The 17,316-nt window shown below is 34.4% G+C and overlaps 1 protein-coding gene across 1 annotated transcript; it reads left to right on the forward strand.

The window, feature by feature from the left end:
• Positions 1-4,973: 4,973 nt before the first annotated feature.
• Positions 4,974-9,362, forward strand: LOC139899555 (probable envelope ADP,ATP carrier protein, chloroplastic). The gene is made up of 10 exons (XM_071882382.1): positions 4,974-6,262; positions 6,698-6,754; positions 6,918-6,980; positions 7,346-7,402; positions 7,507-7,590; positions 7,932-8,000; positions 8,120-8,232; positions 8,591-8,760; positions 8,885-8,963; positions 9,106-9,362. The coding sequence occupies exons 1-10, from the start codon at positions 5,918-5,920 to the stop codon at positions 9,236-9,238; spliced, it is 1,170 nt and encodes a 389-aa protein (XP_071738483.1). The 5' UTR covers positions 4,974-5,917; the 3' UTR covers positions 9,239-9,362.
• The last annotated feature ends 7,954 nt before the right edge of the window (positions 9,363-17,316 follow it).

Genomic DNA, 17,316 nt, shown 5'->3' on the forward strand with positions numbered 1-17,316 from the left:
TATTGTAAACACCCATCGATTCCCTACTGATTTTTTTCCTAGAGGAATGACACATTTTTTCCATGTGTCACTTTTCTGGAGTGCTTCCATTTCTTCTTCCATGGCCTTCTTCCGTTTTTCAGATTTCATGGCTTGATCAACACTTGTTGGGATTTCTTCAGAATATAAACCAGAATTGAATTTTTGTGCTTCACTGGATAGGTTTCCTTGTGCAATGTTAGCCATATGATACCTTGACCTTTGAGCTCCTTTATTCGGAGAGTATTTTTCTGGTGGTATTCCACTATTGACTCTTTATGGTAGGACATATCTTTGTGTGGTTTCAGTGGGAGTTGAACTATTTTGTTCTCCTTATTCTTTGTGTAGTTTCATTTGGTTCAATGTTGGGTGTTTCGGGACCAGGGTTTGGTGATTCAGGATCAAGATTCGAGGATTCGGGATCAGGATTTGGGGATTCGAGATCAGGGTTGGTGATTCGGGACCAGGGTTTGGTGATTCGGGATCAAGATTTGAGGATTCGGGATCAGGATTTGGTGTGGATGTTTGAATATTATCGGAATTGGGTGTTGGTGTTTGAATGTTACCAGTTTTAGGTATACATGTTATTCAACTGAGAGTGTCATTATCCTTTTTCTCCCCCTCACTCGTGAGTTAGATATCATAAAAATATTCGGTTTCAACAAAGTCACGGTTCATTGTAGTAAAAACATCACGTCTTTTGGGACTATAACATCGATACCCCTTTTGGTTAATTCCATAGCCCATCATGACACATTTTTCCGCACATAGATCTAGTTTAGTACGTTCTTGGGAATGTGAACAAAGACCGTGCACCCAAATATTCGAGGTTCAATGCTAAATGAAGTCGAAAGGGTATGAAATTGAGAAAGAGTATCTTTCGGGGTTTTCGTGCCCAAAACTTTAGTAGGTAGTCGGTTAATAAGGTAGGTAGCGGAAGCAAGAGCTTCGGGCCAAAAACATTTTGGAACTTTTGATTCAATTATTAATGCTCTTTTCATTTCTAAGAGTAGTCGATTTTTCCGTTCGGCTACTCCATTTTGTTCGGGAGTATGAGCACAAGATGTTTGGTGAATAATTCCTTTATCTTCACAAAATTGTTTCATAGATGTATTGACAAACTCACCCCCATTATCGGATCTTAAAATTTGTATATTTTTGTTAAATTGAGTTTGTATCATTTTATAAAAAAGAGAAAATTTTTCAAAAACTTCTGACTTGTGAGTTAAAAAATAAATCCAGGTCATGCGTAAATAGTCATCAATAAATAAGACAAATTACCAAAAATTTCTTCCCCCAAAAACCGGTCCAGGACCCCACACATCAGAATGGACTAAAGCAAAAGGGACTTCTTTTCTAGTGTTATTAGGTTTAAACGTTCGGTGACTTTTAGCCAAAATACAAGTTTCACAATTTAAAGTAACATTAGATGGAAAAAGACTTGGAAATAAAGAGTGTAAGTATCCAGCAGGTGGGTGACCAAACCTCCTATGTCATAGCCAAGCTTCCCTTATAGGTGTTCCGTTAGTAAGCATCACGGTACCTTGTTGGGTTACTTCGTTCACATAGTACAACCCACCCCGTTCGGTACCACGTCCAATAATCACCCAAGTCCTGATATCTTGAACGATACAGAAAGTGGGGTGTAATAAAATGGAACAATTTAATTCCTTTGTAACGTGACTAACAGATAATAATTTGTGAGATAGGGTTGGAATATATAAACAATTGGATAATTTCATAGTCGGAGTAATCTCGATTTTCCCTCCCCCTTCTACTTGTACAATGCCCCCGTTAGCCATTTGAATATTATTAACCCGAGGTTTTGATGTGGAACAAAATCCGATTTTTCAAAGGTCATGGTGTGAGTAGCACCACAATCAAAAATCCATTCATTACTCTTTTCGTTGTTTGAAATCATATTAGCTTTTCCAGTAGAACCCGAGCTATTGATTAAATGTTTAAAAAATAGTGTTTTGGGCTGGTCTAAAAAGGTCTTGGGTCTGAGCCTGAATATTTTTGGCCAAATCATTTGTATTCATAAGCCCATCAGTATTGATTTTATCAATCCTACTTGTTTTAAGGCCCACCTGTTTCATGTCCATACCACCCTTTTTCTTTCCTTTATTAGTTAGAAAATGTTTCTTTTCTTTATTTAATGAAAAACCGTAAGTATTGGAACCAGAAGTCTATTTGTTTCCTTTATTTATTAAAAAAATCTTCCTTTTTATTTATCTCATAATACGCGCGACTCTTGGGAACACAAGCAGGCACAGCTTTTTGAAGCTTCTCTTTGGGGGTCGTTCCATCTATGGTCTCACCTACAATCTCATCTAAAACTTGCAAACGGTAAAACCGACTCTGGTTCCTACAATTTTGTTTCTCCCCTTTTTCGATTGATGGATTCCGGTTCCTCCCATCGATTGAGTGTTTCAAATTAGGGTTTAAGGGATTTATCCCTTTCACCCTTTTGGTCGATTTTTGCAAAGAACGGGAGTTAAAGGGTAGAGGTTTACCTCTTGTAGTGCCGTTGCCGCCAGTGACTTCATGATTGTCGTCGGTAACTTCATGGTTGCTGCGAGCTGCCTCTGCCATCACAACTCTACCAAGTTTCGATTTGTACCACCAATTGGGATACCCAAGAAGCTTATAACAGTTAATTATTGTGTGTCCTGGTATTCTACAATAGACACAACTCAGTGGTTGTGGTGGTCGATGGTGGTTCATGGTGATGGTTTTTGATTCGATACAAGCAGGTGTTTGACACAGAACATCCAGGTAAGTTACTTTGCTACCGTCTTTATTTGACATGGCAGCTTGATTAGTAACTTTAACCTGATTTAAGAAGCCAATTTTTTGCTTCTTCAATATTAAGCTACCGTCGATTATCGACATGGCAGCTTGATTTTGATTCTGGTAGATGATTGAAGCTAAAAACGGTTGTATTGATCCCTTGATCTACACCGTTAGCTCTGATATCATGTTAATTAAGATAAATGAAAGCTGTAAATTTGTTATATATACACTTAGAGATGTAACAGCAAATTCTAGTTTGAGGTTAGACTCCATTATACTTTATGGAACTACCTTTACAAATAAGGAAAAAGGCCGTTTTGTCTTGGTGCTTGTAGCCGTTGATCCTGTGCAGTTTTGTATGCTTCCAATTGAGGAGATGATGAAGTGCAGCTTCTGATCCCATAAGTCAAATTACCAAAAATGGTAATTTGACTATTGTTGACGTTTTGGTGAATCATTCTGACATTTTGGACAAAATATGTATTTGGATGACTTATAAAATCATTTTTAAAAAACATATTACTCCTTAATATATATATATATATATATATATATATATATATATATATATATATATATATATATATATATATATATATATATATATATATATATATATATATATATATATTGTTTTAATCAAGAGGGAAGCACTTTTTTCGGGAAAGTGAGGGAAGCAATTGTTTATTTTTTTTTTTGAATTTTTTTCAAACATTAAGATTACATGAAAATATGAACATTTAAAAACGATACTTTGTGACGAATGTTATTATTTTGGTGGGAAATCGCTCGAAGAAATAAATGACAACATTCATTGCAATGAATGTTTTGCTTCTAAGTTTTTTTTTTAAAGGGTAAGAAAATTAGGGTTTAGAAATTAGGGGGTTAAAACTAGAGTTTAGCAATTGGGGTTTAAAAATTAGGGTTTTGGGTTTATAAACTAGGGTTTAGAAAGTAGGGTTTGAATTGAATTTTTAACACGAATTGTTTAGAGTTTTGGGTTTTGGGTTTAAGAACTAAACCCAAAACACTTAACCCTAAACCCTAAACTCTAAATCGGGCTAAATTTTAAAAAAAAAAATACTTCACACAAGATGAAAATAAAACGATGCAAATAAACTCCAATTAAAACATTACTCAAGACAAATGTTATCATTTATTTTCTTCGAGCGATTTCCTGCCAAAATAATAACATTCGTCACAAAGTGTTTTTTCTAAATGTTCATATTTTCATGTAATCTTAATGTTTGAAAAAAAAATCAAAAAAAAATAAAAAAAAATTACTCCCACCACTTCCCCACAAAAAAGTGCTTCCCGATGGTCATATATATATATATATATATATATATATATATATATATATATATATATATATAGTGGCGAGTTTACGTGAAGACCCATGGGGTCACGGGCAGTGGCGGACCCATGAAAATTTTTCACCGGGGAAAAAATTTAAAACGTGTGGATTTTTTTGGACAAAATATGGAGGTTTGGGGCAAAATATAGAGTTTTTTGAGCAAAATTTGAAGGATTTTTAGGCAAAATACGAAGGCTTTGAGGCAAAATATGGAGGTTTTGAGGCAAAAAAAATTCCACCGGGGCAAAATCGAAAAATCAAAAAAAATTGCACTAATAATTACAAATCTACTGGGGGGCGCCCCACCATGCCCTTCTTTGGTCCGCCCCTGGTCACGGGACACCGCTAGTTTGAAAATTATTAGTAGAAAATACCCTGTAAATTATATAGGACACCATTAAATTTAACTGGAGGACCCCATATCTTTTTTGAATTTATAATTTTTCTTTAAAATGCGTAGGGCACCATTATATTTAACTAATCGGACTCAATATATTTTCCGAACTTGTAGTTTTTTGAAAGTAAACAACCACTAAAATTACATTCAAATATAATTAGGACTAAAAAAAATTTCAGGACCCCACTGAATTTTCATTATGGAATCGCCACTATATATATATATATATATATATATATATATATATAAAAAGAGGGAAGTAACTAATCGGGGGGAAGCGGGGGGAAGCAAAATTTATTTTATTTTTTTCATTTTTTGAAAAAATTTTGTTCACGAACATTATAGATTGGATGAAAATATGAACATTTAATAAAGACACTTTGTGATAAATGTTTTTATTTTGGCGGGAAAACGCTCGAAGAAGTAATATATAACAATTATCGTGTTTTTCGAGCGTATATTGAGGTTTTAGATATTAGGGTTTAGATATTAGGGTTTATAGGGTTTAGATATTAGGGCTTAGAAATTTAGGGTTTAGGGTTTAGATTTAGGATCTAGATTGAGTTTTTAACACAAACGGTTTAGAGTTTAGGGTTTAGGGTTTTGGGTTTAGGGACTAAACCCAAAACACCAAACCCTAAACCCTAAACTCTAAATCGGGCTAAATTTTACTTCACAAAACATGGAAAAAAAACGTTAACATTCTTCACAATCAATATTATCTTTAATGTTATTTTTGTAGATCGTTTTCCTATCGAAATAATAACATTCATCACGAAGTGTCTTTTTTAAATGTTCATATTTTCGTGTGATCTTGATGCCTGAAAAAAAAAATCCAAAAAAAAAATGAAATTTTTTATTTTTTTTGCTTCCCCCGCTTCCCCCCGATTGGTTATTTCATAAGTTATTTTCATATCAACCATCCGTTAACTGTTTTGCTAATATCACTCAATTTAATATTCGCACATGTGTATATAATCATATATATCTATTTACACATAATTGTTCGTGAATCGTCGGGCATGGTCAAAGTGTATTTGATTACATGAACATAGTTTCAAAGCTTTCGAGACTCAATCATTACAGATTTTGCTCATCGTGTTGGAATCATATAAAGATTAAAGTTTAAATTTGATCGGAAATTTCCGGGTCATCACAGTACCTACCCGTTAAAAGAAATTTCGTCCCGAAATTTGATCGAGGTCGTCATGGCTAACTATAAGAATGTTTTCATGACGAATATGAGTTGATAAATAGAGAAAAAAGGATATAGTTTCTGGGGGTTTTACCTTATCTTGTTCATTTAGTGATACCCAAGGCAATAATTCTCCTACTATCTAAAACCTCAAATGACTCAGAAGCAGGAACAAGCAACATTAGTTTGGAAGCAGATTCCTGAGCTCCAAGGACAACCATTTTCTCTATCATTATTATCCAACCAAAACATTAATCATGACTTAATGGTATTTCCTACTACACGAGCTGCTGGTGGTGGGGGTGGTTTTGCTACGGTTTCAATGTTGGATGAGAGGTCATTAGAATTGGAACCAAGTGTGGCACAACTACTGAAACATCCGTTGGCAATTGTTGCTTTGGTTCCTAAAGATGCAGCCGTGTTTACTGCTGCTGCCTTTTCTGGTGCTGCTGCTAAAACCCTTACTGCTCCTCTTGACCGGATTAAACTCATCATGCAGGTACTCCTACTTCTACTCCTACCTACCTACTAATTAAAGATTACTCCGTAATTCCTCGCTTTTCATTTCATTTTTAATTATTAAATCTTACGAGTAATATTTATAATTTGTAATTTGTAATTTTAATTAATTATGTTACGTTTATTCATTTTTAATTGCTACTAGATAACAAAATGAAAGTACGTGCATATATAGATGCTTTTAAGTTGCAAAATTCTTCATGTTACATTGGGACGACAGTAATATTATTATAAGGTAAATGTATATAATAATTGAACATGTGAAAATGAAACATAATTTTGAGTAAGTGAACTTTTTGTGTAATAAAAGATAGACTAAAAGGGCTCATAAATTGACTCTGTTTCTGCAAGGGAAGATATATCTCATTCATACTAATACAACAAGTGAATCCGTTTAATAATTAACTCTTTGCAGACTCATGGTCTAAGAGTAGGCCAAGAAAGTGCAAAAAAAGCTATTGGATTCATACAGGTATCTATCTATCTATCTATCTATCTATCTATCTATCTATCTATCTATCTATCTAAGTAGTCATATATGGATGTCTTTTTTACTTTATATCTCCTCATACATACATATACATACATACATTAATATAATATTGCGCGCCTATGTTTATTATTCATATTTGCAGGCGTTCGTATCAGTAGGGAAGCAAGAAGGCATCAAAGGTTATTGGAAGGGTAACTTGGCGCAGGTACTTATACAAGTCCTATCACTTAAATTCACTGTCCTGAAATAAAATTATATGTTAAACTTTTTCATCACTCAACCCTTTCTTAATTGCTTTATTACCCTTTTACGTATAGTACCTCCCTGTGCTCTATGAACATTTCTAAAACTTTCTTATCAACATTTCACCTGAATATTGCAATGTCTCATAATTTGATAAAAATAAATGATGCCATCTTAATTTACAAATAGCTGATGCAAACTGGTATTGGACATTTGCTCACATGATTTCACCCGATCGAGATGTTAATTAATGAAGTGCAATTTTATCTCAATTGGGTAAACCTTGATTAGTGCTAATTAATTCTATCAATCTATCAAAAATTGCAGGTAGTACGTGTCCTTCCATATAGTGCAGTACAACTCTTTGCATATGACACCTACAAGGTAAAGAGACACTCTTACCTGAGAGTTTTACTGTAATCATGAGTAAATATTGTATGCAAATTTTAAAAAGGTGTATACGTATACATATGTTAATCCTATTGCAGAAACTTTTTAAGGGAACCGATGGTGAGCTTTCTCTTATTGGAAGATTAGCTGCAGGTGCTTGTGCTGGAATAACTTCAACTTTCGTAAGATTAGACCACCCTGCCACTGATGTCATACTCAAAATATCTTGTACTCCATTATTTTATTTTTTATTTTTATACCCCGGCCACCCATCCATTAAGTCTGAGACTTATGTGCATAATTATGCAACAAAACAACAAACGGGTATAATACTTAATTAATCCAGGGAGGAGGGTGAGTTCTTGAATCAGGTTATCAACATCTGGTATTTGGGTCAAAGTAAATCCACCGTGGAACATATTTGATATGAATAACCCAAAACGAAATTGTTGTAAAACGTTTTATCGTGCTTCATCATTTGTTTAATTACTTTACTGTTGTTAACCTTGGAGACTAATTTCAGGTGACGTATCCACTAGATGTCCTCAGATTACGTTTGGCAGTTGATCCAGGGTATCTCACAATGACAGATGTAAGATTAATAGTTTTAGTATACTTAATTTGATTGAAAGGCAATTTCCTTCTGATGTTGATAGTCACTCTTTTTTTTATTTTTTATTTTAAGGCTGTTGATTGTCACTATAATATCAGGTATTTGTAAAGATGCTAAAAGAGGAAGGAATGGGATCTTTCTACAGGGGTCTTGGACCTTCTCTTATCGGAATAGCCCCATATGTTGCTGTCAACTTTTGTGTCTTCGACTTGTGAGCTTATCATCATTAATCCTCTTTAAAAGTCTCTCATTGAAATTAATAATTTCCAAGATATATGCACTTTGAAACCAAAATCAGAAACTATGACTTATACGGTCAAAGTGGTCACCGTCTAAAGTCAATTTCCCTAATTTACTTTTACATCAAACCTTGCACAGTTGATTGTTAGTAGTTCCCCTCATTGTGTTTTGACACAGATAGCCTTTTTTTTTTCCTTCTAATCTGGTTGAAAACAGCATTATATGCTATAAACCTTCAATAACTATGTTATTATTTGTACTGAATCATACTATACTTTATTTATTATGTGTATGTGTATATAATCTTATTATATGAGGACATACATCAGGGTGAAGAAGTCTTTACCAGAAAAGTTTCGCAACAAACCAGAAGCATCAATAGTGACAGCATTTGTGGCTGCTAGCATTGCGACACTTACATGCTACCCATTGGACACTATTAGAAGGCAGATGCAAATGAGGGGCACTCCTTACAAGGGCGTATTAGATGCTTTTCCAGGTACCTACTAATTAATACTCACTCAACTTAATCTTCCCACATTCAGTTATTAGTTATAATATTCCGTTACATATTTAATTAATCATATTTTAAAGAAACTTCAAGTTTCATTTATCATGTCCAGGTATTGTGTCTCGTGATGGTGTGGCTGGATTATACAGGGGATTTGTGCCAAACGCTTTAAAAACCTTACCAAACAGCAGGTAATCACACACATCATGTGAGATTGCTAGTTAGTCACTTATATTGTTATATATATCCATCCATCCATCTTCCATCTGCAATTAAGTAAATGAAGCGAATTCGATCGTATAATGTGATTGTAAATTTTGTATGGACTTGCAGCATTAAGCTGACTGCCTTTGACGCCTTAAAGCGATTGATATCAGCAAGTGAGGTAGAGTTTCAAAGAATCTTGGAAGAAAACCGTAACGAACAAAAACAAAGGGCCAATGCTGCTACAAGTTCTTATATTTAGTATATATGTAGTAATTCGTTAATTTTGCTATACTTGAGAGTCGCCATGAACGTTTTGTATGTGATGTGAGGCCTCTTCAGCTACTTAACATCTTATTTGGTATGTGATTTTTGACATTAGATTATACTCATAGTCATATTAATATTTAAAAATAAATAATCTTGAAGTCCTTACATGAATGATTTAATTAATGGTTCCATGAAAGAAGATTGAGTTTCTTGTTGTTGTTGTTACCTGGGATATGATTTATTTGGCAGGTGACATTATATTAATGTGCGTCTCCCTGTAACTACTCTTGTTATATAATCTATCTATACTCAGATTAAGATTAGAGTAAATAATTTTGATGATCCATATACTTTACACTAATTTATATTGATAGTCCTTATCTTTTTAAAATTACATGGATCATCCATGACCTACTTAAAAATGCATTCATGTGATCCTTACCCAACATATAAGCTCAAGAGTCTATCATTTTCTAAAATCATTTGGTGATAGAGGGACTTCCCCTTAGACTTATACGCATATATTTGTTTTTTCTCATGACCGATGTAGGAGAACTTCCCAACACGCCCCCTCACATCGAGGCGTGGAACAGTTGTAGAGATGGCGGCACAACAACATCCTGACTCGATCTCTTTTTAGTGACGGCAGCATACACATGGGGGCCTGACTCGGACTCGCTGTAAAGATGGCGGCACGACAACGGCCTGACTCGATCTCCAGACCTGATCTCTGATACCATGACTGAATTAATAAATCGTATAGCCCACCAACATGTCCAACATATAAGCTCAAGAGTCCATCCTTTTTTAAAACTCATTGGTGATAGAGGGACTTTCCCTTACATTGTTTTGTCCCATGAACGATGTGACATAACTTCCCAACACGCCCCCTCACATCGATGCGTGGAACCATTGTAGAGATGGCGGCACGATAACGGCTTAACTCGATCTCTTTGTAGCGAACGCAGCACACACATGGGGGCCTGACTCGGACTCGTTGTAGAGATGGCGGCACGACAGCAGTCTGACTCGATCTCCAGACTTGAGCTCTGCTACCATAAAAGAATTAATAAATCATATAGCCCAATAACATGTCCAACATATAAGCCCAATAGTCTATCATTTTCCAAAACCAAATGGATTTAGAAAATGATGGACTATTGGGATTATATGTTGGACATGTTGTTGGGCTATACGATTTATTAATTCTGTTATATAATCTTCTGTAAGAGAGAGGCAGAGGAATCAATAAGAACAATATCGCCCACATATAGTAGTAGATAAGCAATATGTATCCCATGTCGGTAAATAAACAACGATGAATCACAATGGCTATGTTGAAAACCAACAAGAAGAGCATACTGAGCAAATCTATGAAACCAAGCACGATGAGTCTGCTTGAGACCATATAAAGATTTGCGAAGATGACATACATAACCTGGTTTGTTGGATCATGGAACTCTGTAGGCTGATGCATGTAGACATTATCTATAAGATCACCATGTAAACAAGCATTCTTGACATCTAGTTGATGAATCGGCCAGTGTCGAGAAACAGATAGGCTAAGCACATCATGAATAGTTTCCAGTTTTACCACCGTACTAAGAGTCTCACCACAATTAATATCATGTCGTTGGCTTTTGCCATCAGCCACCAAACGAGCTTTGTACCAGTCTAAAGTGCCATCAGAGTGTAACTTACGTTTAAACAACCACATAGATCTCACAATGTTAACACCTGAAGGTCTCGGAACTAGGACCCAAGTACCATTTTTAATTAAAGCATTATATTCATCAAGCATGCATGTTTCCAGTTAGGGCCGAAAAGGGCCAGGAGGTGAGATTTTGGAATATCATGTGCGGTGCTAACATTTAAGTTTAAGCAAGTGACAGGTTTATGAATTTCGGTTTTGGCACGGGTGAGCATTAGATGTTGATTGTGGGTTGCTGGAGTGGGGGTGATCGAACTAGAAATGCTTTCAGTGGAGGTGGATGTAACATAAGTCGAAACATCAGTAGTAGCTGAAGCATCGACATAATGAGGATCAAGGTTAGTGGAAACAAAAACCGTAGTAGTAGGAGGGATGATGGGGTTATCGGTGTGGTGGTGGTGTGGGTGAGGCTGGAACTCACCAGGAATGTTGAGAAATGAATATGATGGAGACGAGTTTGGTTGCATGGAACCAAAGGGAAATATAATTTCATCGGAAGTGACATGATGTGAGATTATGATCTTTTTGGTTTCAAGATCAAGAAAACGGTACCCACGATGATTGCATGGATAGCTAAGGAAGATGCAAGGGCTAGAACGTTTAGCTAGTTTGTGAGGTGTTGGAATGTGTGGATAACACAAGCAACTAAAGACACAAAAATGAGAAAATTTAAAGTTTTTGTTAAAAAGTATAGTGAATGGTATATCATTTAAGATGGAAGTGGATGTAAGAATGTTGAGAAGGTGTGTAGCCATATGAGGTGCCTTAACCCAATATTCTGATGGGAGGCGAGCATCAAAAAGGAGGGAGCGAATACTGTTATTGATAGTGTGGATCATTCGTTCTGACATACCGTTTTGTTGGGAGGTATGTAGACATGAGAATCGAACCTCAATGCCATGGGTTGCAAAGAGATTATGGAACGAGACGTTATCATATTCACCCCATTGTCGCATTGGAGGGCTTTGATTGTTGTGTTGAATTGTTTTTTTAACATATGTGTGAAACTTTAGAAATTTGGAAAAGGCATCAGATTTCTTGCGGAGAGGGTATATCCTTAGAAAGTGTGTAAAGTGGTCTAATAATAACATGTAATATCTAAAACCACCTACTCTAACAATTGAAGGTGTCCATAAATCTGAATGTATTAATTCGAAAGGGTTAGAAACATTGGAAGTAGAACGAGAAAACGGTAATCTAACATGTTTTCCTAATTGGTACGCATGACATAAAGTTTTGGTTAGAAGCTTATTACAATTAAAGAAACCACGAGAGACTAAAGTTTGAAGAACATGATCGTCAAAGTGTCTCAAGCGATTGTGCCAAAGAGGTTGACTTGAAGTAAGCAAAGCAATCTTGGATAGGTTTGGTGCGGTGATAGGGTAAAGATCAACGTCACTATTACACACTCAATTTTACATGATCTGGCCTTTTTACCCTTTTATATAATACTGTTTAAAAAAAGTTAAACTCACGACTCCCTTATCTTTTATTAGCCCAATCTTTATCTTCCCCAATATCTAAATAATAACAAACCCTAACATATCAAAACAGAGATTTTCTAATTCATTAAACACAATAATAGAGATCGTTGTTCGTGAAGCTGTGAACATTGAGTCACGATAAATTTAATAAATAAATAAGCATCTATCACTATCTTCCAATATACTCAAAATCAAAATTGGGAATTATACAAATAGCTTATGAGAAAGGGGATGTTCACGACAATTATACCTGTTGTTTGCTATTTTAACAACTCACAACTGTATGTATTTAGGTACAAAGCTTTCAAGGTCTCTAAATCAACATTTTTACCCATAATTGCAACAAAAATGATTAAATATAAATTATAACGATAATCTAATCAATATGTGATCAATTGATTCAATGTTACTGGAAAATACCACCGAAGCAGTGGCAATTGATTCAATGTTACTCACATCGGTGAAGTAAACGAGAAATAGAAACCAGTAGCCGTTAGGTTTCCGGCAGCTCCGACGACGAATATTGTTCCGTTGAAGCTTGAATCGGAACAAATGGAGCGACATTTATATAAAAACTTGTAGTATCAAATTCCTTATTATAGATTGAGTGCATAACGATGGGGTATTAGAGTGCATAATACAAAGGGTGTTCACGTAATGAAAGTGAGTAGGATCAAATATGGATCGAGTGACTTTATATCCATATTCATATCCATTTAGTTTTTGTTTATCCATATCCATATCCATATTCATATCCATTTAAGTTCAGTTCATCCATCCATATCCATATCCATATCCAATGGATAAAGCGAGTTAATGAATATCCATTGAATATTCAAGAACGTGTTATTTTATGTTAAAGATATAAGATAATTTATTGAATTTACTAATAAACATATACCACGATAAATTAAATGTGTAATTTGTATGTTATTTTATTAAAAATACGTGTTTTGTTATAATATATCATAGTTAATTCATTATATAGTTGCAAGCAAAATGTATGTGCAATGGTAAATGCATTTGTAATAGTAAATGTGTTTGCATAAATCTATATTTATATATGTATGTATTTCGGGTGATAATAGATATATCCATGGATGAAAATTTTCATCCGTATCTATATCCATATCCATTTAAGTTCATCCATATCCGTATCCATAAACATTTAGATTATCCATATCCATCACGAATTAGGTGGGTCGTATGGATATCCGCTGGATCGGGTGACTATTGCCATCCCTAAAAGTGAGAGAAACAAGTGATCAGTATTAGAGTAAATTAATTAATTTGAAGGGTACAATAGGTAGTTAACATAAATTGGTGTGTATGGATTAAAAAATGGTGTATGAGGACCACCTCCCTTATTAAATTGTTTGACAGAAATTAGACTTTTGACAATATTGGGTGTAACAAGTACGTTGTGTAGGTGTACTAGTCGGTAAGGATTGGGTAATGTGGCGTTTCCGGATGTTAATATAGGTTTGGTGGAACCATCGCCAACAATAACTGATGGTACAATGCTTTTATTAAAAATATTTTTGAGTTTATGATACAAGTCTATCCCACACTAGGCATGCATCAACCTTACAAGGGGAAGTACGTCCTCGTTGGTCACGGTTGGCACCCTTTCTTTCGGTCCAAGCCACCACTCCGAAGCCTCGTTGGTCACAGCTATGTTGGTCACGGTTGGCACCCTTCTCTTCCCGGTCCAAGCCAAGCACCAATGATACAAGCCTATCCCACACTAGACATGCATCAACCTTACAAGGGGAAGTGTAGAACTCACTCCCAAAAGCTAGCTTGAAAGAGGAGGGAACACCCACCTTTTATAAGACACCAACTAGGTTGTTCTCTAGTCAATGTCGGATTATATCAGTTTACCCGAGTCCTGAAGAGTACATGAAATAAATGCACGAGGATACCCACGATTTAGATGAGGCCCAAAACATACAGGATTATTGGGCCTATAAGACTGATGATTATTGGGCCTAAAAAACTGCCGATTTAATCCAACAGGGATGTGTGGCCCACTATGGTATACCTATTATGGAAAATAAACCCTATGCATATATGATTCGATCCCGCCGTTGTTGCTGTTCGACATCTAAATAATAAAATAGTGATGATCCTCAGGAAAGATAAATACATTACAAGTCTTGTAATTATATAAATGATGATAACATAGAAAGAAGCTGTAGGTAGAACAAAAAATGATGCGGTGGCGGTGATGCTTAGTAGCTACAACTTTTATATTGCAATCAAAGTAAAAGTAATGAAAAAGACAAAACAAAATATTTGTCTCGTACTAATAATAAATAAAAGATGATGCGGAAGGTGATAGAAGGTCACGTAAGTGTTTGCAAATTTAATTAATGATCACTTTTTCTTACACCTAAACTATTTTTTTCGTAGTTGATACCTATGATTTCATTTAATTTCGTGGATGATACCTGAAGATAACTGCCGTTAGCATTTAACCCTTAAGCCTTACATGTGACACGCATGTGAGGGTAATATGGTCCGTTCAGTTAATTAACCTCATTATTATAACACCTCACAGGTACCAAATCTACGAGTATATTTTTGGCACAAAAACCCTAATCCCTAATTGAGTATAAACCCTAATCATTTAAAATAAATCCTCTCATTCCTATTTCAATTTCGAAAATCAACTGTACGGACTAGCTTTAGTGCTTTGATTTCTTGTTATGTGTTCTATTAATCATTATTAATTAATTTATTATTAGTGTTTATCGAGTTGTTTTTGCTGCTGTGTTTGTAGGAGACTGAAATTGGTGAACCACAAGAATTGTGTGAGAAATACAGTTGTAATCTTAAAGAATTACGTGACTCCTGCATGACTAAATGGTACTAGTGATTATTTTATTCCATTTTTAACGATTTACTGTAGATTACGTAGTATTATTTTTTTAATTTTTTTGTGATTTTGTTCTAAGTGAGGGCTATTGATGATGAAAAAAAATGTTGAATAGAAAAATCAGACAAACATTGGATTGGTTTGATGATATGTTTTCTTTCTTTTTCTTTTTATTTGCATTTATTTATGCATGTGCCAACATTTAAGAAATTATTATCTAAAGATAATTTTATAAGGATGTAGGTGGCCCAACGTTTCAGATATGGTGGTTAAAGAAGCATGCCTGTTTGTTGCAATAACTGCAACTGCAATTCATGCTCGCCTAGAGAAGAGAGTATAAATTGCATTACAATTTATTTAGTAATTCACAGATTTATCAAACCTATTAAGTCTTTAATTTTTTTTGCAGGATCTAGATAACTATTCATGTGCTGAACATGAAGAAATTGAGTACTCTAAACATATCTATAGATTGGAATGGTGGAATAGGCATTAAAGCAAATTCATTTTGATTCAGTGTTTGTGTATCAATGTTAAAGTATATGTATATGGGTCTCTTTGTGATATACCCATGTTTTTATGGTTAAAGGATTTGTAATGGGAGCCTAGTTACTCTTTTCTTTTTTTCTTTTCTTTTTTTTTTGGCTTAAAACATATGAATAAAGGGTGGACAATGTCATTGTAAGTCCTCTTGTACAACTTCTAATGCTAGATGTTTTCACAATTTGGTGAAAAGTCTTTATAATATACTTTCGTTTTGCTAAAAAAAACATAAACTTGTACCATTGTTGCTTACAAATGGTTGCACATACTTGCAACTCTTCTTTTTAATAGACAGCCTTTTTGTTATTAAAATAAACCCTCACATGCATGGACGAATATGCCCTCACATGTGTGGCACATGTGAGGGGTTATCTGTTAAAATCTAACAGCAGTTAACTAGGGGTACAAATCATGAAAGTTGCACAAAATTTAGGTACCAACTACGCAAAAAAAGAAGTTTAGGTGTTGTAATGATAATCTCAACAAACCACAGGTACTAACGGCGTAATTTTTTCAATTAGAATTGAAGGTGGAGAACTGAAGAAGACATGAAGGATTGTTCAAAATTGTAGGACAAATTTGAGAAGAGAATTATATATGGCTCTATTACCATGAAATCGAATATTTCGCAATGAATAGTTACAAGTAATCGATACATTATATATAGAACAATGTGAGAAACCCTAATGCTAAAATACTAACGGGCCGGACCCGTTTATAAAATTGGGCCTAATTCAAATACATAAATATATACAATCTAATACAGGGATGATATGTGTGCACTTTTAAGTAGGTCAATGATCAATGTAATTTTAAAAATATAAGGACTTACGTTATAATTTCATGTAAAACGCAAGGACCATTAATATATTCACTATTAAGATTAAAATTAAGATGTTAAAAGGTAACAACATAAAAGTCGGTGTTGTAGTGACCCGAACTTTTCCATGTTTATATATATTAATTGAGATTGATATTTACATGATTAAATGTTTCCAACATGTTAAGCAATCAAACTTGTTAAGACTTGATTAATTGAAATATGTTTCATATAGACAATTGACCACCCAAGTTGACCGGTGATTCACGAACGTTAAAACTTGTAAAAACTATATGATGACATATATATGGATATATATATAGTTAACATGATACTATGATAAGTAAACATATCATTAAGTATATTAACAATGAACTACATATGTAAAAACAAGACTACTAACTTAATGATTTTTAAACGAGACATATATGTAACGATTATCGTTGTAAAGATATTTAATGTATATATATCATATTAAGAGATATTCATACATGATAATATCATGATAATATAATAATTTAAAATCTCATTTGATATTATAAACATTGGGTTAACAACATTTAACAAGATCGTTAACCTAAAGGTTTCAAAACAACACTTACATGTAACGACTAACGATGACTTAACGACT

This window comes from Rutidosis leptorrhynchoides, chromosome 3 (genome assembly GCF_046630445.1).
Source record: "Rutidosis leptorrhynchoides isolate AG116_Rl617_1_P2 chromosome 3, CSIRO_AGI_Rlap_v1, whole genome shotgun sequence".
In the NCBI taxonomy this organism is placed as follows: domain Eukaryota; kingdom Viridiplantae; phylum Streptophyta; class Magnoliopsida; order Asterales; family Asteraceae; genus Rutidosis; species Rutidosis leptorrhynchoides.